We start from the raw sequence: 23,000 nt of genomic DNA, 5'->3' as shown, positions 1-23,000 counted from the left end.
TGAAGGAGGAGCAGAGTCAGACACGAGCACTACAGCCCATGGGAAAAGCAGCACTGGAGAGGGGAGCTGTATTTCCACACCCTGAAAGTGCATGTGCACTCACTGTGGTGTGAACCAGGTAAACCGAGGCACATGGTGTGGTACTGACAGCACTTCGGTACTGGGGGGAGGTGGGTGAGATGGGACCTGGCCTGAGCACGTGTGCAGTGCTGTGGTGCCGGAGCCCAGTGGGGTGATCGCAGCGGGGACAGGCTCTGGTGGCCACTCTTTGTCCTGGCTCGGGGTGCAGAGTGCCAGGGCACCCTACATGCTGCATATCTGGGGTGCCTCAGAGGCCTGGCAAGCTGAGCACACGAGTAATAAAAGCACTGGGTTGTTTCAGGCTGCCTTGGGCCACCAGTGCTATCCTGAGGGATGCAGCGATGTTTGCGAAGGCAACAGGCCTCAAGAGTTTCTTCCCTTGATTTCACCCCTTGCTCATGGCTCAAAACTAGCACCTCAGGTGCCGCTTTCACGCCTCAGCTCAGGGACACTCCAGCCCCCAGTGGGAGAGCAGCAGCTCCCCTTGGGCACAGACCCATCACCCATGTCCCGTTCACCCTGCTTGGGGCTCTCCCAGACCCACAACCCTGACAGAGGGGTGGGTTTCTGGCAGTGGGACCTGCCCCATCCTGCTGCGGGCATTGCCATGTGTGCAGCGGGTTTGGGGTGCCAGCACCTTGCGCTGTGCAGCAAATGCCGCAGCAACGAATGCTGCACCAGGGATTTCTGCTGGGAAGCAGGGATGGGATGAGATGGAGCAGGGAGGGAAGCAGGGCTGGCCAGATCCCGGCTGCTGGGGTGGGACGCAGGAAACGGCCATTTGGGCCCTTGCGGGAAGGGAGGTGCCGGCAGCGCACTGGCCTGGGGGGACGAGAGTTGCCTCCCGGGGTGCCCTGGGCACAGTCACACAGCCCCGAGCTGGCATCAATGGGCCAGAGCCTGCTAACACCCCAATTGGGGTAAAGCCTCCCCTGCTTCCCCTGTTCCAGAGCAGTAGCTGAGCCAAAACCCCATTGCAGGAGATTTCAGAGGGCTGCCTGAACCTCCCTGGGCCGGATCCTGTATCCCAGGGGGTACCTTCCAGCACCAGCATTTTACATACCACCCCAGATCCAAGTATGTCCTTAATCCAGAAGGATCCAGGTGCTTTTATCTCTCTCTCCAGGCAGTTTCACCCAGATTTGCACCTTCCCTTCTGCACATCCCCAGCCAGCTCCTGGGGTGGGTTGGTCCCTGCTGGTGCTGGTACCGGTGCTGGTACTGGTGCTGGCGCTGGTGCTTCCTTCCCCGGCTCACCCAAGGGACCAGCCACCCTCTCCCTCCTCCTCCTCCTCCTCCTCCTCCTCCTTGGTGGCTGCAGCCCCGTGCTTTGCAGGAGCTTACCAGGTGAGAGTGCCGAGGGAGGGGAAACCCCGCTCCCGAGGGGATCAGGGCTGTCACCTCAGTCGTGGGGAGCTCACCTGCACCCCAGACTGTTGGAGATGCAGGTGCTTGGCTGGCATTGCTTTTGCTGCCCAGTCGCTGTGTGCAGAGCACACAGCAACGCCGTGCAGCTGCCCCGTAGAAGGCAGCCCCACCACAGAGGCAAGCTGGCAACTGGGTTCAGCTTCACTGCTCCTGATGCAGCTGAGCATCACTGAGTACTGTGAGGGTGGGGAGACCTTGGGGGGCACCAGGTCAGGTGTGAGTATCGTGGAGGACAGAGATCCTGCAGCCTCTCTGGGCTCCTGTAATATTTTACCATGCTCACAGGGGAAAAAATGTTTCCCAGTATCTAGATGGAATTTCCCTTGATGCAACTGGCATCGGGTGCCTGCCCTGGTTTCGCTGTACGCCTCCCCAAAGAGTCTGGCTCCCTTTTACTGTAACTCCATCTAAATAGCTGCAGGCAGACAGGAGCTCATGCCAGAGCCTCCCCTTCCCCAGGCTGGGCAGGTTGTTGATGTTAAACCACGCTTCCTCCCACTGCCCCAGCTCGGTGATGGGAAAAACCCCAGCTGCGATGCTCTGCATCACCACAGACCCCAGCTGCAGGTGGAAGGGGGGCTGCTCCCAGGCTCCATCCCTCTCGGAGAGGAGGTTCCTCAGCCTTGGTGGGACATGGGCTGTGGGGTCCATCCATGCCCCCGAACCCAGCCCAAGGACTCGCCTGGAGCCAGCGGGGAGCAGGAGTCGAGCCGGCAGCTCTCAGCCCTGGTTGGTCCCCGCTGTGCCTCTGCGGGGGACCCCGGGGCAAGCCCCACGCAGGTCATCCCACCACCCCCAGGCAGGTGCCCCAGGGCCTCCCCACACCCCTGGGTGCCTCCACCTACACGCTGACTCCAGACGCTGACTCAGCTCTGCCCTGGGAGCTCCCCACAGCCCCAAGCTGGGGCCTCTGTCGGAAAACCAGTGCTGCCCCATGACGCCACCCGTGCCCCGGGGAGCCCCTGGGGCCCTGGTGGAAACAGGCAGCGTTCCCCCAAGAGGCAGCAGCCTCCCTGCCTGCTCCTGCAGCGTGTTTGCTGCTGGGTGGTGGGTTTGCACGTATTTCCTCTGCAAAAGCTGGAAACCTGAGAAAAAAGTCAACGGATCCGGCTCGTTTCCTCTCTCCCTGCAGCTCAGCTTTTTTTTTTTTGTGCTCAGCTTTCCTGCAGCAAAAAAAAGGGGGTTAATTCCCCCCACAGGGGCTGTGCTGTGAAGCACAGGGCTGTTTGGCTGGGAGTACTCATGCAAAAACTTCAGCATATTCAGGAGCAAATCCATCATCTGTGACCAGAGCTCTGAGCTCTCCCAGGGAAGCAGAGGTGGAGTGCAGAGTGGGGAAACTGAGGCACAGAGCGAGGGATGTACACACAGTTACGCTGTGTGCAAGTATGGAGCAGGGGAAGGGCAGCAGGATCTGCTTTCGAGGGGCTTTTGCAATGCTGCTGCTCCAGGCTCATGGGGGCTGTGGGTTTGCAGCCACTTCTGCCGGATCCTACGCCCGTGGGGAGAGAGAGATGCCCCGTGTGACCTGTTTCGGGTGACCCAGAGACATGTCCTCCTCATGGCCATTAGAGAGCAGCACCGCTATGGCACACTGCCCGGACACCACCGCACACCCCGGCCAGCACAGCCAGGCCCACCCTGCACCACCAGAGCCCCCAGGAAGCCCAGAACGGGCTGCCCAGGTGCCGAGTGGCAAGGATGGAGGTCCTCAGTGGGACAGTCCTGCGGGTCCCCAGTCCTGGACTGGCCACTGTGGGCAGCCGCAGGGGACTGACCTTTGGGGGCTGTTTGAGGGTCACTGGGGCACAGGGCTGGGATGGAGCTGGGGCAAAGCGTGGCCAAGGGACACCTACCCAGGGGACAGTCCGGCCATGGAGCTCACCTGCATCTTCCACTGTCCCCTACGTCCCCAGCACCCCGCCTGGGGTGGGCTGTGACCCCCCTCCCCAGCCCCTGGTACAGAGTGAGGGGCTCCAGGGGGGTGTCTGTCTGCATCCAGGTTTGGCATGGGGGGGGGCAGGGCACACAGCAAACACTTGGGCTTTGAAATCCCACCCTGGTCACAGCCTTTCCGTGAGGTGTGGGTGGGGGGTCCCCAGTCCCCGGGGAAGGTCGTGTGACACAAGCTGGTCACCTCTGTGAGGGGAGGTGTCATGTGAGTGGGTGTGTGTATTTAGGAATGTGTGTGGGGAGGGGCTCTGCATGTCCCGGGAGAGAGGGGAGGCAGCTGAGGAGGGGTCTCTGCGTGTCTATGGGGGATCCCTGTGTCCAGGGGGATCCCCGTCTGTGGGCGTCACTGTGTCTAGGGGAGGGTGCTGTGTGCGTATGGGGGGGGCCTGTGCGGTGGAGGCAGCAGGGCCGTGGCTGGGCTCCCCTCCCGGGTCACGGCAGGCAAAGGGCTGCCGGCGGCGCGTAAGACCCCACCGCCCCTTCCCACGCCCGCCCCTTCCCACGCCCGCCCCCTCTCCCCCGCCTATCCCCGTGCGGCGGTCGCTTTAAGGGCAGGGCGGGGCCGCCCTGGGAGGTGGGGCTGCCCTGGGGGGCGGGGCTACGGGGATGACGTCAGCGCGCCTATTGATAAAGCCGGCGGGATTCCCGGGGCGGCAGCGGTAGCGTGCGGCGGCGGGGCCACGTGCGCGGGGCCCGGCGGTGGCGGCGGATCAGCCCCGCGGAGCCGCCGCCTCCTCCTCCCTCCTCCTTCTCCTCCCGCGCCCGCCATGGAGCCCGCCGGCCTCTTCCCTCCCTTCCCCGCCGCCTGCCTCCCCGCACAGCCCGCCCCGGCGCCCGCGCCCCCGCCCCGCGCGGCCGAGACCACCCGCATCATCACCGACCCGGTCTCCGGTCGCTCCTACTGCAAGGGCCGCCTGCTGGGAAAGGTACCGGGGAATTGGGGGGAGGGGGAGCCGCCGCGGGGGGGGCACCGGTCGCGGCGTGCCAGATTGAGCGGGGCTGGGAGGGGTGGGGGGCTGCCCGACACCCCCCCTCCGCACCCCCTCCGCCTCCCCGGCGTGGCTCCGGGGCTGGATGCGGCCCCTCGGCCGCCGCACGCCGCCTCCGCCCTCCCCGCCTCTCCCGGCGGGTCCGCAACAGCGCTGGAAGCTGTGAATCACCCGGGCTGGCTGCATGCCTTGCCGGCTATCGGAGACGCATCGGTTTCGGGGCGCCCCGCGGGGCGTGCGTGGGCCGGCGGGTGCCCCGGTTCCCAGGGGTGCCGGCCCGCGCCGCTCCGCCACACGCAACTTTTCCTCCCGCTGCCAGCGGCGTGTGTGGGAGGCGGGTGCCGGTTCCCAGCCTGGCCCGAGCGGGCTCGGCGGCTGAGTGTGCAGATTGGAGGCTGACATCATGGCAGGAAAAACCTGTCTCCGTGGGGCGGCCTTTCGGTGGCCTTCGGTCCCCGGGCTCCCTGCCCGGCGCAGGACTTTCCAGGTTGATCTGTCATGTGGAAAGATGCGGAGTCTGGCCAAGAGGGGAGGAAAAACACCCTGGAGGTTTTACAGGAACTGGGTGAAGAAAATCCCTGGTCGAGAGCATCGCAGTTCAGATCTTAGTGGGCGACGCAGCAGGAGGGAGCGTGTGACGCTCGCCGGGCTGCGCTGCAAGGGAATGGAGGAGGAGGAGGAGGAGGCTGTAGGCAGGGGCGAAGAGCTGTCTCTCACCCATCTGTAACCACCTCTTCCCTTGCAGGGTGGGTTTGCACGATGTTATGAAATGACGGACCTCTCCAGCAACAAAACCTATGCCGTGAAGGTCATTCCTCACAGTCGGGTGGCTAAACCCCACCAGCGGGAGAAGGTGGGTGCTGTGGGGCTGGTGGGGCGCTGGGCTGGCAGGGTGCAGCAGGGGTCCTGTGCTCACCCAGGACCGCTGCTCCCTTTCAGATCACCAACGAGATCGAGCTGCACCGGGACTTGCACCACAAGCACATCGTCAAGTTCTCCCACTACTTCGAGGACACAGAGAGCATCTACATCTTCCTGGAACACTGCAGTAGGAAGGTGAGCGCTGGTGTGGCCTCCCTGCCAAAGGATCTCCTAAACAGAGCCGTGGCTGACTGGAGCAGGTCTTATCTGAGGTGCTTTGTTAGCATGCTCCTTCTCCTGGGCTGCCTTGCTGCCTGCCCTGTCACACCCTCTGAGGTCAGTCACAAGCTGTGCGGTTTCGCATGGCGCTGGGGACAGCGCTGGCTGCCTGTCCTACTCGGGCTGCCTGCTCTTGTTGGCATCTTTAGCTCCTGGTGAGGCCACCATAAATCCAGTGGTTGCCCTGGTTGTGCTGAGCAACCTCCAGCCTTGTGTGAGGAGTCTGCTGAGGTCATGGCTGTGGAAGGAGGATTATTTGTGGATGTGCAGCTTCTGGAAGAACTGGCTTTGACCCTGCCTGCCCCATGCCTAGTCAGCAGGACTGCCTGTTCTCCCTGCCTGCCATCACTAAGCTTCCTTTTCTCCCTCTGCAGTCCCTGGCCCATATCTGGAAGGCCCGCCATACTCTGCTGGAGCCCGAAGTGCGCTATTACCTCAAACAGATCATCTCAGGCTTGAAATACCTTCACCTCAAGGGCATCCTGCACAGAGACCTCAAGCTTGGTGAGTGCTGTGGTCGAGGCAGGGAACGAGCTGCCCCAGAGGGACTTGTGGTGACACATCTCCCTTGACTTGCAGGCAACTTCTTCATCAATGAAAACATGGAGCTGAAAGTGGGGGACTTTGGGCTAGCTGCTTGCCAGGATACCTCTGACCAGAAGAAAAAGTGAGTTTGAGGTTTCCCTAGTCCAGGGCCCTCTGAGGTTTCACTCTTCTTCCTCCTGCAGCTTCCCGGGAGGGTGGAGGGGTGAGTGGTCCCTCTTGGCCTGGTGAGGGCAAGCCTTAGGGCCCCTTCCTGGGGTGGGGGAGGGATTCCTGCCCCAGCTGCAGGCAAGGCGAGGGGGCTGGGGGCTTTGTGGCTCCTTCAGGAGTGAGCTCGCAGCCGTGGGGGAGAACAATGTGCTGACTATTGCTATTGTGCCTGCCCGGCTGCCCTGCCGGCTGCACGGGCTGGGACACAAAGGCTCTGTTCCTCCCCAGCTCTAGGACAAGCTCTTCCCAATGGCTCCCCAGGAGCAGCTGCTACTGACCCCCAGGAGCTGGAGAGGGGGGGAGTCTGTGTGGGGCTCCTTGCAGATGGAGGGGGGCTTTGGGCCACAAAGAGCAAAATGGAGGGGGGAGGAGGACAGGCTGCAATCTAAATCCCAGGGCTCGGAGCGGGGGGAGGTTGTCTGTGAGGGAATACAGAGCATGCGCTGACCTGGCGCTCTGCCCCACAGGACAATATGTGGGACCCCCAACTACCTGGCCCCAGAAGTGCTGCTGAGGCAGGGCCATGGGCCAGAGTCGGACGTGTGGTCTCTGGGCTGTGTCATGTAAGTCTGTGCTGCTGGGTGGGGAGGGGTCCAGGCAGCCCTGCCTGCGTGGGCTGGGGGAGAGCCGGGCTGTGGAGCAGCCCCGATGAGGAAGTCCTCTTGCGCTTTGCCTCGTGGCTTTGCAGCGCATGCCAAAAAGCAGAGGGAAGGGAACGAGCGGCTGGATCCTGCCCAGCCCCGCTTTGGAGTGGGTGCTGCCCGCCAACCCGGGACGCTGCTCCCGAGGGCTGCGGGAGCTGCGAAGGGCAGGCGCTCTCGTGCCACGCTCAGCTCCGGTTCAAAGCAGGCTCGACCACCTCGCAAACCTGATAAACAACGGAAAATCTCAGTGGCTGGCGGTTGCTGCCGCTCTGTTGGGGGAGCGATCGCTGTGCTGCTTCGGTGCATCCAGCCCCTTGCCCGGCCGCTGCCCGCAAGCTTCCTGTCCCATTTTCCGCCCTGGTGGCCGTGCAGGGGTGAGAGCGGCGGTGGCAGAGGGTGGCCTTCGCCTGGCAGCTCTCTCCCCTTCCCCAGGGCTCCTCTGCTGTTGCTCTAAACAGTTTCTAGGAGGAAGCGTGGCCGGATGTGAGCGCGGCTGCCCGGGCTGGAAGTGGTGCTCCCGGCCAGGTGTGGCCGGCCAAATGCCAACAACTTCCTTGCTTTAAGTGCTGCTGAGTCACAAGCCTGGCAGGGATGTGACGGTGGCACGTGTGTCCCCTCCCAGGTACACCCTGCTGTGTGGGAACCCTCCCTTTGAGACCTCTGACCTCAAGGAGACCTACAGGTGTATCAAGCAGGTGGAGTACACCCTCCCTGCCTTCCTCTCCCTGCCTGCCAAGCACCTCATCGCTGGCATCCTCAGACGCAACCCCCAGGACCGCCTCACCCTCGAGGAGATCTTGGATCATGAGTTCTTCAAGGTGAGTGGGTGGGAGTCTGGTGTTGACCTTTCTCTGGGTGGGATGAGGCTTTTGGGGGTGTGCAGGATGTGGTCCTTGGAGCCCAAGTCTCCGTCCTTCAAAGCAAGCAGCCGCTGTCCTGCCCAAATGCCAGCCAGAGGAACTGAGGGATCCGGTGTGCTCTTGCTGCCCTGTCCCTATAACATGGACAATTGCCCATATTAATTCCAGTCGTGGGGCCAAAGCTTGATGGAAATGCAAGCTGGCTGTCAGGAGGGCTGTGAGGGACTGCGGTCAGCCCGAGGCAGCTGCTCTGCCTGGAGCTCGTGGGCTGTGGAAACCAAACCTCTGCCTTGACCTCTCTGCAGGGCTACACGCCTGAGAAGCTCCCTCCCAGCAGCTGTGTGATGGCTCCAGAGCTGAGTCCCCCCAACCCAGCAAAGAGTCTGTTTGCTAAAGTCACCAAGACACTCTTTGGGAAGAAGAAACCCAAGGGTGAGTCCATGTACTTGCCCAGGAGCCTCTGGGTGACCCTTCTTCCAAGGAGAAGTGGGTCCTATCTCCTGGAGAGATGTCCTGATGGGTCTTTGTGGACCCCCTGCCCAGGGCCAGCACAAGCTGGGTGTGCCCCTGCCCTTCTGGCTGCTGGTGGCCTGGCATGGGTGTGCGCCTGGAGAGCGGATGCTGTGCTGCAACCCATGGGGGCAGTTCCTCCTGGAAGCCCTGTGTTGCATGAGAACTGGGAAGTGAAAGCAGGAGGCAGCTGCTTGACACCATCCTCACCACTGTGGGCATGGGAGCAGATGAGGGAGAGCTGAGCTTCTGGGAGAGGTGGCCCAGATGTCCCCACCCCCCTGCGCTCAGCAGCGTGCTCATCGCTTGCTTTCTCCTCAGCCAAGAAGGGCTCTTTGGAGGACAAGGATGACATCTCCAAGCTGGTCACTGGGCTGATGAAGACCTCTATCTGCCGGCAGATGAGCTATAAAACCGTGGAAGGGAATGAGGTGAGAATGTCCCTGAGCCTGTGTGCACCCCTCCTTAGGGGAGCAGGCAGGAAGGTGATAAAGCCAGGTATCTCTGCAGGCCACCCCTGTATCATGCCGCAGCGCCAGCTCCAGCCCCGTGGAGACAGTGGTGGAGGAGACATCTCACAAGTCTGTGTCCCCCTCCATCCGGGGGACGATGGCCAGCAGCTGTGAGGGTGAGCAATACCTGCCCAGGCCACCCCAGCCTGCCCCGAGCTTCCCATCCTGCCCTGGCTGATAGTGGGGCCGGCTGACTCAGCCTGTCATCTTCTCTCTGCAGCCTTTGAAGACTGCATCACCGCCTCTGCCATCATCGAATCGGCTGTCCAGCTCCTGCGGACCTGCCTCTCCTCCATGCCCCTAGGTAAACCAGTTGGACTGCTCTGGGATGGGACAGGGTGCTGTGCATCCCCTTCCCCATGGGATGAAGGCATGGCTGCTATTTGGTGTACCTTAAATGCTGCCCAGAGCCTGCTGTGGGGAGTCCGCTCCCCTCCCCGGGGAGGTGAGGTGGGCAGGGGCTGACTGTCTGCTCTGCTCACCCCCTCTCCTCTCCACCAGCGGAGAAAAACCCAGCTTCCCTGGCCCGCCACGAGCACTTTGTCTGGGTGAGCAAGTGGGTGGATTACTCCAACAAGTATGGCTTTGGCTACCAGCTCTCCAACCGCAGCATTGGGGTCCTCTTCAACAACGGCACGCACATGACTCTTTCCCCCAACCACAGGTAAGCGGTGGGGAAGGGGCTGGTGTCCTTGGGGAAGCCCCTCGGGTGGGAAGGGGCAAAAGGAGGCTGTGCTAGGGGTGAGTTTGGTGTTGGGTGGCCCCAAAGCTCATGCTCTGCTCCCTCCCAGGACTGTGCATTACAACCCGACCAACAGCAAACACCTTGTCTTCTCTGTGGCCGCCATCCCCGAGCAGCTGCAGGGACAGATGAGTGTCTTGCGCTACTTTGCATCCTACATGGAGCAGCATCTCATGAAGGTGGGTGCTGGGGCCCTGGGGTGGGTTGGGATCATGGGTGGGTTGAATGTTGGGTCATGGCTTGACCACACTGCTTGGGCCTGTGGGACTCCCAGCTCACAGGCTGTGGTCAGGTGGACACCCAGAGAGCCGTGTCCTCGGAGTGGGGACCCCCCTGGGGGTGTGTCCAGGTTTGGCTGTGTGTATGCTGGTGGCAGTGCTCCCATGTATGGGACCAGTGGCTTATGCAGACCCTTCTCTCCAAGGGAGGTGACTTGCCCAGCACAGATGACCTCGGGCAGCCGGCTCTGCTCCTCCTGCAGTGGGTGAAGACAGACCAAGCCTTGCTCATGCTCTTCAGCAGTGGCACCCTCCAGGTACGTGTGGGGCACAGTGGAGATGCCCAGACCCCTGTGAGGAGGAGGCCAGTGGGGGGGGACTCCTGGCCTGTGTCAGATATCGTCTGCCACAGCCCAAATGCAAGGTTCAGCTGTGAAAAACAGCTGTGGGTGCAGGATGCTGCTCTAGTGCCCAGAGCTGCTGGTGCAGCTTGTCCAGCTCATGGGGGACATGACACTTCAGTCGGCCGCTCCTGTCTGCCCTGGTGCTGGGGCTGGTGCGTTCCTGCCATGGGGCGTGGAGCAGGGATGCTCCTGGGCAGGTCAGGGAGGAGGAACGGGTTGAGGCAGGAAGCGTGGCTCCATCCTGGCTCCCGACATGCCGCGGGAAGCGTGAGTTAAACCAAGCCCAACCTGTCTCCTAGGTGAACTTCTACAATGACCACACCAAGGTCATCATTAGCAAGCCTGACCATTCCTGCCTTGTCACCTACATCAACCGGGAACGCAACTCCTACACCTACAAGCTGTGCAGCATCCAGGAGCTGGGCTGCTCTCCTGAGCTCCACCGCCGCCTCAGATACATCCTCAAGCTCCTCCAAGAACGGGCTGAGGCCTAGCATGGGACCTTGGGGAGACCTTCTCTGGATGTAGAGGTCTCCCCCTGCCCTCCCACAGGATGGGAGGTATGTTGTGGTGCTGGCTGCCCACCTGGGCACCCTGTATCCCAGTGCTCAGCTGGACTCTGGACTGACATGTGGATGTGGTTACAGCAGCAGGTCTGGACATCCTTGCTGCTCCCTGGCTCTGGGCAATCACTGTCTTCCCACTGACAGCTCCTGGTCTTGGTGGAGTGGACTGGGGTGGCACAGGGAGGTGATGGGTGAGTGCCCTGCAGCCAGGTTTGGGGCTGGCTGTGCCTCGTTTGTAGCCTGGTGCTTCAGCCTGCCCTGGCTGGCAGCTGCTTGCAGTGGGTGCTTGGGCTGTCTTGCCCAAGGTGATGCACCAGCTGCACAGACCCTCTCTATAGCCTGGAGAGGACTGGCATAGCCTTGACCTCAAGGCTTGGCTGCTGTGGGTAGGAAAAACTCCTTCCCAGGAGTGGACAGGGGTGAAGGGCACTGCCTGCCCTGCCAGGGGCTGTGTGGGCTGGTGTATGCCACTCCGCAACTGCTACACTAAGGAGGGGGCTGTGCTGGGCCCAGCTGGGCCCTGTATGCTCCCAAATTGTGAATTGTCTGGTACAAGTTGAGGTTTGATAAGGGGGGGGAGGGATCTGAGGGCTTGCCTGAGGAAGCCCTTGTCTCACTGGGACCCAGGGAGGTTTCTTGTTTCAAGGCAGTCTGCTGTGTGGGACTATTTATGTATCTTATTTATATGGAATTATTTATTTTCCTGTTGGTCTGTCCATGTGCAGCTCCCCTGTCCCTGACTCACCTCAAAATAAAATTTATTTGTATAAGGGCAAACGGTCTGCCTTGCTTGGAGCTGGGGTCACAAAAGGATTTCAGCTTCCCCATCATCCTTGCTCCAGGGCTGCTTCTGCCTGCCAGGCAAGATCCCTCTTGACACTGGCTGTTGCTGGGGGACAGGGTCAGGAAGGCAGGATGGAGGTGAGGAGCCCATGTGGTACCTCTACTGCCCTTCCTGGGGCTAGCAGTAGGGGCAGAGTTAGCTCTTGCTGATGCCTGTGGAGCCCTGGGGCTGCTTCAGCTTTTCCTTGCTGCTGCCAAACTCTCATTCCCAAGTGTCTCTGCATTTAGACCAAACCCAGTTGCTCTCATGCTTCTGCTGAGCTGGAGAAGGCAGGGGCTGTGGCCCAGGGGGTGGATGGGGTGCCTGGGTCCTTGCACTATGACACCTGGTGTGATGGGATAGGAGCTGGGGATGAAGCCAGGAAAGAGGAGGGACTTTAATCTGCTCCATGAGCTTGCTTTGAAGGTGATCTGTCACCTCCTTCCCCAGTGCTGGTGTAATCAATCTGCCTGTGAGCAGCTTGTGCTGTGGGAAGTAGGCTGAGCTGCTCCCTGTAGCATGGCCTTGGGCAGCTGCCTGCTCCAGGGTAATGCAGCCTTTTGGCTTGCATTTGCTGCAGCTTGGCTCTGCTTGCAGATTGTGGTACTGGAAGCTACAGCATGGGTGTGAGCCCAGGCTGGGGGCTGTAGCAAGCATCAGGGCACTGAGGTGTGTCCATGCCTTGCTCTGTGTGTGTACCATGGCTAAAGACTCCAGGTATGAGCCACAGCTAGAGCAAGCCTCTTTATTTCAGCTGTTTTCCCCCTGTAGCTCTACAAGGCTGGGTGGAGGGAGAGGCAGGTGTTACTCAAAGTAGACCCCATGCACTGTGACCACAGCAAAGAGGGAGGCATTGGAGAAGTTGGCAGAGGCAAAGCTGTCACTCTCAGGGTCCCACAGTGCCCGGCTGGCCACCAGCAGGCTCTGCTGGCCCTGCTGACCCAGCAGCACATGGCAGACCAGCTTGTAGCGGGGTGGCACTACTTCCTTCACCTGGTTCTGCAGCAGCTCAGCCAGGCTCTGGGCTAGCAGGGCGCTGCCCTGGGGGCTGTAAACCATGGTCCCCAGGGCACTGGCCAGGGCCCCCTCCAGCACCCACTGCACCCGCCCCGCGTTGAACTTGCAGCCTTCGTCTGGCCCCATCCTGTAAGTGTTTTCGAGGCGGGTCTTGAGGATGGGCTGGAAAAGGGGGAGCCCGGAGAAGCTCACGCGGCTGTGGAGCATCCAGGGGCCGATGGAGGGGCGCCTGCCCCCTGGGGCTGCCCCGAGCGAGCTGCGGCGGCTGGCCAGGGGTGCCGGGAGGGTGCTGAGGATGGAGCTGCGGCGGGAGAGCAGGGGTGGTGGTTTGCCCTCCTCGGTGCTCCGGGCTGGGGCTGGGGGCTGGGAGCCACGGCGGGTGGCCCGGAGCAGAGGGGCTTCAGTGTTGTCTGCAGCTGTCACCTGGGCTGGCAGGGCCATCTCTGGGGACAGCTGCTCAGCCATATGGGTGGCCTGGAAAGGAGATGTGGCTTTGAATGTCAGGGGGAGGTGGCTTGTCCCCCAGTCTCTCTATCACACTGCCTCTCTGCTTTGCTTCTCCCTGTCCCCTGCAAATCCCATGCCTCCTGGCATGCGGGTCTCTGTGGGGCTGGATGCAGAAGGGCTGGGGGGACTGCAGCAGCTGCCTTCCCTTCTCCAGCACCTCCATCCCCAGCAGCCTTGGCCAGTTGGGGCTGTTCCAGCTCAGCCACACATGGTCCATCCAACCCCCTGCTCTCCCCTCTCCAGCCTTTCCCCCTGCTATGGGTGAGCGGCTCCTTCCCCTCCAGCCTCCCCAGCCCTCCTGCCTGCATCTGGTCCCACACTTACCCCAGCCTCACTCCTGCCCTGCTGGGGTAAACCCAGGGGACTTGTCTCCAGCTGATGTTGTGTTCCCAGCTAGCCAGAACCAACCTTGGTCCCACAAGTCACAGTGAGCAGGGCTAAACCTGTTGTGTTCCTGAAGCATGAAGTGTTGCTACGTGACACTGTAGCTCTCCAGGGCTGCTCTGCGGCATGGCTCCTGTAACTCCTTGTTTCCTGGTCCCTGGACATCCCTGTCCCCTTCCACTCCTGCCCTGTCTGCATTTCCAGCTGTGCCAGCACAGGGACATGGTCGCTCAGAGCATGTGTCCTCCAACCTCAGCTGCTCCCTGCTAGCCCTGAAAAATGCTTGCTGGTGTTGAAAGGAAGAGCAGGGGGGTGGAGAACAGACGCTGTGATCACCGCTTTGCACCCCAACCATAGGCTGCACCAGACCTGGGACCTCCAACAGCTTGATTTTACCCATAGGTTTGCATCCTTCAGGTACTTATCCCCCCTGCACCAAGGGAGAGCGTTGACAGGTGGGCACCCACTGAACACAGCCCTGCCACGTGCTGGGGACCCTGCTGCCGCAATGCCCTGGCCCAAGGGCAGGTTTGCTGGGGGCTCCTGACCCCAAGCGGGGTTTCTCTCCGATGGCGGAGCCCAGCCCAGCTGGTACGCCACGGCTGCCCCGTCAATGTGCCTTTGTCTAGTCCAGCTGCTGAGCTATTTGAGGAAAGTGGAGACGGCTTTTGTGTTTCTATCTCCCGTCAAAGGTATTTATAGCCTGCCGCTGACTAGTGCTGCCAAGCGCGCTGGCAGCTGGACCCCGCTCCCTCAGGGTGCTGCCATCGGCTGCAGGTCCTGCTCCTCCCTTTCCCTCCTACTGCCACTGGCAAGCGAAGTGGGTCCCTCTGTGGGCATCCTCCGTGGGCATCCTCCCTGCGTCGCTGTCTGTGGGCTGCTCAGAGTCAGCCAGGCTTGTGAAAAAAAGGGATGGGGCATCCCCTGGCACAGCACTTGGTTTGGGCTTGGGCAAGGCTGGTTATGCTTTTTCTTGCCTGTGATCGCTTGTGTCCTAAGCAGACACGAGAGCTGCAGGGCTTTGGCCTGGAGCATCGGCAGGAGAGAAGGCTTTTGCCGTTTCAGGAGGCAGATCTCCCCACTGGGCTCGAGTTTGCTCCACTGCCAGTGCTGGGGACCCAGCCATGCCCAGCGGCTTTCCGTGGGGGCTGTGCATGCGGAGGTGGGGGTGATCTTTGCTTGTTTAACCTGTGCATGTGTTGCCTTTTCCAAAAATCCCAGCCGCCTGCCTCCCTTCACCCCCAACTGCCCCATCCACAGGCTCCTCCGCAGCAAAGCAACCGGCTGGGGGGCAAGCCCCGTGCCGGTGGTGCCGGGGCCATGCTGCGAGCCACGGCAGCGATACGCCACTCAGACCGAGATGCAGGCCTGCTTCCCCGTTCCGATCCCATCTGGCAAACGCCCAGCCAGAGCCGCCTCGGCAGCAAGGGTGGGCTTCGCCGCCCCCCCCTTTCTCCCTCCCGCTGCCTCCCTGACAGCCGGGCGGCCTGGTCCCGGTGCTGCCTGCCAGGTTTCCCTAGCAATGCGCCATGCCGTACGGCGCAGCGGCCTCCTCCCTGCGGCCTCCCCAGGCCGGCCGGCCTGCCTCCCGCCTGCGCCGCCTTCCTCCGCCGCCCTCCCCAAGGCAGCCCATGGCCGGACCCTGCTCGGCGCGGCTGCAGGGCGAAGCGGCCGCCTTCACCGCCGCCCTCCGCACCCTGGTCAACAACCCCCAGTTCAGGTGAGGGGCCGAGGGGCCGCCAACCCCCCCCCCCCCAACCATGCCGAAGCCCCCGGCGCCTGCTCCGTGCTGCTTTCCCGTCAGCCTGAGCCCTGCTGGGGGGGGGGGGGGGGAGGGTGGTTTGGGGCCCCTGGGCGATGTGGGGAGCCCAGGGCAGCTGGCGGGGCAGGCATGGCTTGTGGACACCCTGGGGCACCCCGCGGTGCTTTTGCAGCACTGCCCCTCCCCCCCCCCCCCGCCCCGCCATCCGCATGGCTGCTCGGCTGCATCCCCGCCGGGACAGCCACCCCCTCTCTGGAGGAGGGAAGGTCCCTGGGTGCGCCCAGACCCCCTCTGTCCCTGGGCATGGTGCCAGCAGGACAAGGCAGCGTCCCAGGCTAAATCCCGTGCTGGGGCTCCCGCCCTTGCCAGGAGTGGGGGTACTGCAGCTGCCGTGCTCCCCAGGGGCAGCCACCCATGCTCGGCTTCACCGGTGCTTTTCTTCGACATCTCCAACCTCCCTGCACCCCAGAGGGCAAGCGGCAGCCCAGCCAGCCCCCGTCACAGCGCCTGGCATCCCTACCATCTCCTTGCAGAGCAGGGAGTGGAGATGGAGAGCCGCTGCTTCGGCTGCCCCCCACCTACACGACATGGCACAGCCTGCCTGGTAGCGGTCTCGCTGTGTGGTCCTCTTTGCCTGCTTCATGCTGAGGCCTGGCACAAAAGCCAGTGCTATCTGAGGAAATCCCTGTCCCTGATGAAATTTTGGCCACCCAGAAGAGAAATCCCAGTGAAAACTCCCCAGCCACAGTGCCAGGCAGTGGGGAAGTGGCTGCCAGCACCTGGTCATCCCCAGCCCATATCCTGCTGCTCTCATCTTGCATCCCACACCCTTCATCCCGCATCCTGCAGCCTTCAATCTGCAACCTGAAATCTGCACTCTGCATCCATCAACCTTCGTCCCGCGTCCTTCATCCCACATCCTTCCTCCTGCAGCCTGCATCCCGCAGCCTGCACCCTGCAGCCTTCATTCTGCATCTTGCATCCTTCAACCTTTATCCTGCATCTTGCAGCCTGCATCCTGTATCCTGCTTCCCAGACCTTACACCCCATAACGACAGCCTGCATCCCACAGCCTTCACCCTGCTTCCCCCACTTGGCCTGTGGACCATAGCTATGGAACGGTTTATTTCGGCCCCCTTACAGTAGCAGTCATGGAAGACCTGTCAGGCTCAGCTCACACGACCCAGCAAGCCCCAGCCATGTGTATCCTGATATACATGTGGGATGACCCAGGTGTCCTTCCCTCTGGTGGGTACATCCATCTCCCTGTGGGACACCATGAGGGTCAGGCCATGGGTTTGTGCACAGCCTCATGGCAGCTAGAGTTTGGGTGCTCTTTGCCCTGCTGGAATGGAGGAAGAGAGGAGGAGGGGATGAGGGGATGGATGGGCCATGGCTGCGTGGTGCACACAGGCTGGAGACTCCTTGCCCTTTGCCCACTCCTTTTCCCCCGATCTTGCCTCCCTTTCCTGGGGCCACGGGGCTGGGGAACCATGCTGGGGGGCTGTGGGGGACCAGGGCAGCGGGATGGACCCCATGCCCCAGTGTGCACCACAGGCTGCCCTGTCCCAGAGGCCTGAGGAGGGCCAGTGCTAGCCCTGCTGGCAGCAATGCTGGAGGCTTCGCATCCCTGAGCCCATGAGTCAGTTCCCGTGAGTCAAGGAGGCTGAGCCTGGTGGCAGCCGTGCTTTCTCCAGCTCTGCTGTGCCAAAAGAGAAAGCCACTTTCTCCAGCTGTCCCTGGCCTTTCTCTGCTCTGCTCTGTGCCAGCACCCAGGGCTATCTGTACCAGCACCATAGCTGGCTGTGCTTTCCAGAGGACCCGTCTTACTCACCCCGCCTGCAGCATTCATATAGCCGCAAGGAGCCATCAGCAAAGACTCCTCCATGCCTCTGCTGGGAAAAGCCCCTGGGTTAAAACTAAAAGGCACTGCCCGGCTGGGATGGGTACCCAGCTGGTGCCTGCCTGTGTGCCCTGTCCCAGCTCCAGGGCATCCCGTGCCCTGGCTTTCCAGGCACCCCCTCCCTCACTGTCTTCTCTCTCCCACAGCGACGTGACATTCGTGGTGGGCCAGGAGCAGCAGAAGGTGTTTGCGCACCGCTGCGTTCTGGCGTGCCGCTGCCAGGCTTTCCAGGGGATGCTTGGCCAGGGGCCAGCAGGCAGCGAGGACTCTCCTAGCAGCATCCCACCCCAGGGCCCCTTCATCCTGGGCAATGTGCAGCCCGAGGTCTTCCTGGCCGTCATCGAGTTCCTCTACACCAACAGTGTCACCCTCAACAGCCACATTGTAAGTGGGGCTGGGGCTGGCAGGGACCATGGGCATGGGAGGGACAAGGGGGGGATGGAGAGTTAGGGGGTGCTCTGCAGCTCCTGGGGTGCCGAAGGTGGAGGGGATGCTCTGCATGATGCTTTCTGGCTGGCTAACAGTGCAATGAGTGTGTGGGGTCTCAGCCCAGCACAGTGTCCAGAGCACCCTGTTCCACACGTGTCTGCCCCAGCTGGCTGTGCAGACCTTGGATGCTGGGAATGGGGACATTACAGCAGGACACCTTCATGTGTCCCCATGTGGCAGCCCCTTCCCCCCTCATGCCCTACCTGGGAGCTCCCACGGAGGCAGGAGCATACACGCCCTTGGCCCCTGGGCTGCCATGCCCATCTGTGGCCCTGCCTGTCGATGCTCACAAGGGCTGTCTTGCCTGCAGGCGCTGGAGGTGCTGACCTCATCGGTGGAGTATGGCCTGCAGGACCTGTGCAAGGTACGGCCCTGCTTAGACTGGGGGTGGTGGTCCCCAAGTGCCCCTGTGCTGAGGAGCACCCCAAGATGGTCCCTGTGTGGCTGGTGGCTGGAGGTGGCTCTGAGGATGGCACCGTGGTGCATCACTCAGGTCCAATGCAGGCTCAGCCCCTGCTTCTTGATCCCAGAGGGTATCTCTGGTGGGATCCCCCTTGAGGGGGTGCAGCACCAGCTGGGAGCCGCGCAGGGGCTGGGGAATCCCAGGGAAGAGCATGGGGCCTCACGTCTCCCACATGGCAAAGGGCAGCAGGAAAGCCCCTATGCCGTTGCCCACGGGTGCTCTCTGGTCATCTGGCAGGATGATGCCGTAGGGAAAGCCCCAGTCCTGGGGAGCGCTCAGCACCCCAGCCAAGGTGCTGCCAAGGGGGTGCTGCTTCAGGCAGGAAGGTCTTGGGAAGGCACCAAAAAGGAGGGGTAGGAGCCAGACAAGGAGGGGACAGGGAGCTGGAGCAGCCTGGTGTTGGGGGGGGCGGCTGGCCGGGCCATGTCATCAGAGTGATTCCTGAATTACGGCCAGGCTGATCGCGTGACCTGCCATCTCATGCCCGGACTTCCCCTCCCTTCCCACTGCGCTGAGGAAGGACCTCACTGAGGAGCTGAGGAACCGCGGGCTGCTGTGTGCTGGGGCGGTGGGACGGGACCTGCCCTATCACCCCATGGGGACAAGTTTAGCCCAACCCCAGATGTGACACGAGGCTGTGAAACAGCTGGCTGGGCAGCGAAGGGACATAAGAGGTGTTGCAAAAAAGGGTGACACAGTGTCCCAGCCACACAAGTCCACCCCCACCATCCAGCAAACGCATCCACGGGAGGATGACCTGCAGCGGGCAGAGGCGTAGAGGAGGGGTGGAGGGGAAGGGGCTGACCAAGGACAGCTGGGGAAGCCCGTGGCGGTGTCCCCAGCTGCCGGGTGACCTCATGTCTCTCCTGCCAATGACTCAGGGCCCTTCTCCTCCAGCTGACAGCTCCTCCCTGCATGTCACATCCTCTTGGGTTTCCCAGGGGTTCTGACCCCTTTTCGTGAGAGGCAGCTGAGACGGGCAGGAGAGAGGTCCTGCTCTCCAGTAGAAGTACCCGTCTGGCTGCATCCCGCTTGCATCGCCCGCGTGTGGGCAGTCACAGGCAGAGACCAGCTGGCAGGCAGGGCTGGGCAAAGCTGGGGTCACCCAGTGCACTGCAGCTGGCACCAGGGCCGTTCCCCATGGCAGAACATGGCTGATGACTGTGGCCAGGGTTAGGTGACCCACCAGGGGCTGGGGTTTGGTCACATCAAGCTCGGTCCCTGGCTGAATCAGTGCCCGGGCTGGCTGCCCACAGGCCGTGCTGAGAGTCCGTCACTGCCTTATGAAACCCTGGGGGGCTGGAGGTGCCTCCACCCCATGTCCCTTGTCCCATATCCCATGTCCTGGGGGCTCAGGGGATGCTGAGAGTTGCAGGAGGGGATGGCAGGTCTGAGTCCCCCCTCTGCCCATCCTCTCCCTGTCTGTCTTCCAGCTCTGCGTCAAGTTCATCAAAGACACACTGAGCGTGGAGCAGGTCTGCGAGGCCCTGCAGGTAAGTCTGACCCCAGTGGGGTCACAGAGGCTTAAAAATAACCCATCCGATTTTGGGGCAGGAGCTGGCCTGACCCTCCTGCTCAGTGGGGCAGGATTTCCTACCCACCCGTGGCCCAGCAGGTGCCCTGCCAACTCCTGGGCACATTGTACCAGGGCTGCAAAGGACCCTAGGGCCACCACAGCCTGGCAGGGAAATGTCCTCACGCTGCCCTGAGCAGGGCTGGCCAGAACTCCCCAGTGCCAGGACCTTGCCATCATCTGTCTGAAACAGGGAGGCACTGGGTTTCTGGGAGCTCTCATGGTTTTGAGTCCAGTCCCAAAAACCCTGCTGAGGGTTGGGACACCTAAAAATAGCCTTGGGGGTGTCCCAATGGCTCTGCCATGCTGCTTGGTGGGACCAAGGCTGCTCCACAGAGAAGGGGGATTTGTTCCATCTCAGGCCGAAGCGATGCTCTCGAGGCGAGATGCTGGCCCCAGAGCACAGAAGCTCCCGCCAGACGTGGTGCCAGACCACCGTGGCGTAAACAGAGCTAAAACTGGCCCAGAGGAAACAAACAGAAAACCCCAAAACCCCAGAACAAAACAAACCTGAAGAAAACATCTCGCCTTCCCTCCCTGCTTGCGTCAACACCAGTCCCCTGCCGTGACGGAGGGGGAGGGGACGCTGGCCCTGCCTGTGCTGGTCCCGAGTAACCCCCACGCAGGGGCTGCCACCACGGGGGGACAGGGACGTGTCCTCCTGGTGCCTAGATGGGCAGTGTGAGCCCTTGGACGAGCATTGCTGGGTAGAGTTGAGGGAGGATGAGACCACCCTAAATTCCTGCTGCAATGGGGTTGGCAGCCATGGGGCTGTCATCAGGGCATGGGGCGCATGGGGCACATGTGGGGGGGGCCCTAAGCAGACCCTGTGCCCACACAAGGAGACCTGGGGATGGGTGGCCCCATGTGCCTGTAGTGTGGCCTTGTGAGAGCAATGCCGGGGCCCCTCATCCACCCAGGGCTGGGTGATGCCCCTGAGCAGCAGCGGAAAATTGGGTGTTTCCTGCTGACGGTGGGGCTGGGTGAACGTTGTGGGTGGTAAAGCCACCAAACCCTTTGCCGTGGGGCAGGCCAGGAAAGAAGGGGACCTTGGTGCCCCTTCCCCACCATACCCGCACCGTGGCACCCACGCGTGGGGATGCTCACCTCACCTGGATCCCTGAGAGTGCCCATGTCCCTGTAAGGCTTTGGCAGGGGAGGTCCCTCCTGCCACGGACCCTTTTGCAGGTGTCTGTGTTGTCCCACAGGCTGCGGTGACCTATGGGCAGGCAGATCTCCAGCAGCACTGCCTGGCCTTCATTGAGGGCTGCACCGCGGTACGGCTGCGGGCAATGGGGGAGCATGGCACTGGGTACCCCAGGGCATGGGGAGCACCGGGGGCACGTGGCATGGGGAACACTGGGGGACACAGCATGAGGCAGGGGAGCAGGGCCCCTAAGAATGGGGTGGCTGGAGGCTGGGCAGGGGAGGAAAGGGAGCAAATGGTGTTTGGGGAGAAGATGCTGGGTGCCAAGTAGAGGCTGGCAGGGGGGTACTGGGGTGCCAGCTGATGGGGTATGGGTGGGGGGATGCTGGGGTACCAGGCAGGGATGGTGCCAGGATGGGTCTGATGGCCCATAGGGGTGGGGTGGGGCTGGTGTGGGGTCCTGGTACCAGAGTCCTGGTGCTGCGGTGTGCTGGCAGGCGGTGGTGCGGACACAGGGCTTCCACGAGCTCTCTGATGTGGTGCTGGCACGGGTGCTGCGCAGCGACCGCCTGGCCGTGGACGAGCTGGACCTGGTGCAGGCTGTGCGGGAGTGGGCGCACGTCAGCTCGGTAAGTGCAACACAGCGGTGACAGGGTGGGGGGGTGGTCCTGGCTGGGCCCCAGACAGAACCACCCAGGGGTGCCTGGACCCCCACCAGCCCAGGCAGGGAACCCAGGCGCCCTGTCCCTGAGCCCAGGGCTGTGTGATGGGCACAGAGGCTGTTTCACCCCCCTCCAAACACCCCCCGGTGCCCAGGACGTCAGCAGCCCCATCCTTCATATCTCGCTGGCTGGCAGGCTGTCCTGGAGCGCCCGGTGCCCGAGGTGGCTGCCCTGCCCGTGCGGGAGCTGCGCCTGCCCTTGCTGGCACCCAGCGAGCTGGTGACGCTGGAGAGCCACAACCAGCGGGATCTGCTCATCCCGGTGAGCTGCTGCCTCTTCTTGGGGTGCCCTGGCTGACCTCTGGGGCTGGAGGATGCTGCAGGGCCGGGTTTGGGGGGACACACCACGCTGTGGCCATGTTGATGCCCCCATCCCTCTCCCCAACCCCATAGGCGGAGAGCATCGCGGCAGCCTGGCGGTCCCACGCGCTGAGGAAGGGCAGCGGGGTGCCCTCCCGCCTCTGCCGGCCCCGGCGTGGCACGAGGCCCCGCGACCACCACCGTCACCTGGACCCACATGCCAAGTAGGGGCCAAGAGCCGAGGTGTCTCCCCCCCAGCTCAACCCAGGGGCTCGGGCAGCGGCAGTGCCCCCTGGTCAGATGCTCCGCAGTGGGGCAGCCTGTGGGGCTGGGCACTGCCGGAGGTGCTGCCGTGGCCAAGAGCATCAATCAAACGCTTTGCCCCACGCCACGGCTTCGGGGTCAGGGCAGGATGCCCAGGTCACCCCAAGAAACGGTGCAGGGACTACGGGGGGGGGTCGGAGCTGGTCCATGGGGTGGCTGTGAGGACATCCAGGCGCTGCGGTGGCCGCACGCAGCCCGGGCAGTGACCCCGGGGGTGGCGGGGCTGCAGGGGTCCCTTGCGGGATGGGGGACACAGGATGAGTTGCCCCTTTCCCAGCGCCACTGCTGCCCCCCCCCCGCCCCAAGCCGGCCCTGTGCTGGGGCCCTTCCCCAGGGCCGTGCTGCCCTCCCCCGGCAGCGGGGCTGTGCTGCAGCGGGCAGCGAGCACTGGCACCGGCCTGGGGAGGGGCACAACGCCCCCCCCCCCTCCCCGCCATGGCAGCGGTGGGGAAGGGGCTGAGCAGGATGGGGAGCCTGGGGCTTGAGGGTAAGGGGGGGGCAAGTGGGAGGGGAGAGCCCGGCATCTCTGCACCCTGCACCAACGCCAGTGACACCCCCCCCCCAAGCCCTGCCAGCATCCCCCAGCCCCTGATAGCCCCAGGGGGGGACAATAGGCTGCCAGCCCCCCCCCCCGTACCACACACACTCTTACACACCTCTCCACAGCGTGCACCCCCCCCCATTGCCCACCCCATTGCGTGTGCGCACACAGCTGGGTCTGTCTCAAGCACCCTCCCCCCTGAGCTGTGCCCCCCCCAGGAGAAAGGGCCAGACACAGCAGGTAATT

General features: G+C 62.8%; 3 protein-coding genes across 6 annotated transcripts; 2 read left to right on the top strand and 1 right to left on the bottom strand.

Annotated features, from left to right (window-relative positions):
* The first annotated feature begins 4,114 nt into the window (after positions 1-4,114).
* Positions 4,115-11,577, top strand: PLK3 (polo like kinase 3). Its single transcript, XM_069788886.1, has 15 exons — positions 4,115-4,388; positions 5,197-5,304; positions 5,391-5,507; positions 5,966-6,095; positions 6,171-6,258; positions 6,812-6,907; positions 7,611-7,806; positions 8,154-8,280; positions 8,680-8,789; positions 8,869-8,986; positions 9,091-9,174; positions 9,372-9,534; positions 9,662-9,791; positions 10,037-10,147; positions 10,534-11,577. Exons 1-15 carry the CDS (start codon positions 4,230-4,232, stop codon positions 10,726-10,728), a joined length of 1,932 nt encoding a protein of 643 aa, XP_069644987.1. The 5' UTR covers positions 4,115-4,229; the 3' UTR covers positions 10,729-11,577.
* An 850-nt stretch (positions 11,578-12,427) lies between these two features.
* DYNLT4 (dynein light chain Tctex-type 4) lies at positions 12,428-13,576 on the bottom strand. Its single transcript, XM_069788343.1, has 2 exons — positions 13,472-13,576; positions 12,428-13,114 (listed from the first exon to the last, which is right to left on the bottom strand). Exon 2 carries the CDS (start codon positions 13,103-13,105, stop codon positions 12,428-12,430), a length of 678 nt encoding a protein of 225 aa, XP_069644444.1. The 5' UTR covers positions 13,106-13,114; positions 13,472-13,576.
* A 1,391-nt stretch (positions 13,577-14,967) lies between these two features.
* BTBD19 (BTB domain containing 19) lies at positions 14,968-22,970 on the top strand. 4 transcript variants are annotated; one of them, XM_069788885.1, is made up of 8 exons: positions 14,968-15,251; positions 17,343-17,580; positions 17,996-18,049; positions 19,582-19,641; positions 20,930-20,998; positions 21,366-21,497; positions 21,685-21,851; positions 21,983-22,119. In XM_069788885.1, the coding sequence occupies exons 1-7, from the start codon at positions 15,061-15,063 to the stop codon at positions 21,811-21,813; spliced, it is 873 nt and encodes a 290-aa protein (XP_069644986.1). In that variant the 5' UTR covers positions 14,968-15,060; the 3' UTR covers positions 21,814-21,851; positions 21,983-22,119. The 4 variants fall into 4 exon arrangements, with proteins under 4 accessions (XP_069644986.1, XP_069644985.1, XP_069644984.1 ...); XM_069788882.1 differs by having other exon boundaries at positions 14,977-15,251; positions 21,726-21,851; positions 21,983-22,970; XM_069788884.1 differs by lacking the exon at positions 21,685-21,851 and having other exon boundaries at positions 21,983-22,970.
* Positions 22,971-23,000: the final 30 nt, after the last annotated feature.

This window comes from Haliaeetus albicilla, chromosome 8 (genome assembly GCF_947461875.1).
Source record: "Haliaeetus albicilla chromosome 8, bHalAlb1.1, whole genome shotgun sequence".
NCBI classification, from domain to species: Eukaryota; Metazoa; Chordata; class Aves; order Accipitriformes; family Accipitridae; genus Haliaeetus; species Haliaeetus albicilla.
Note: the sequence above shows the minus strand (reverse complement) of the source record. Positions and strands in the feature narration are given on the sequence as shown.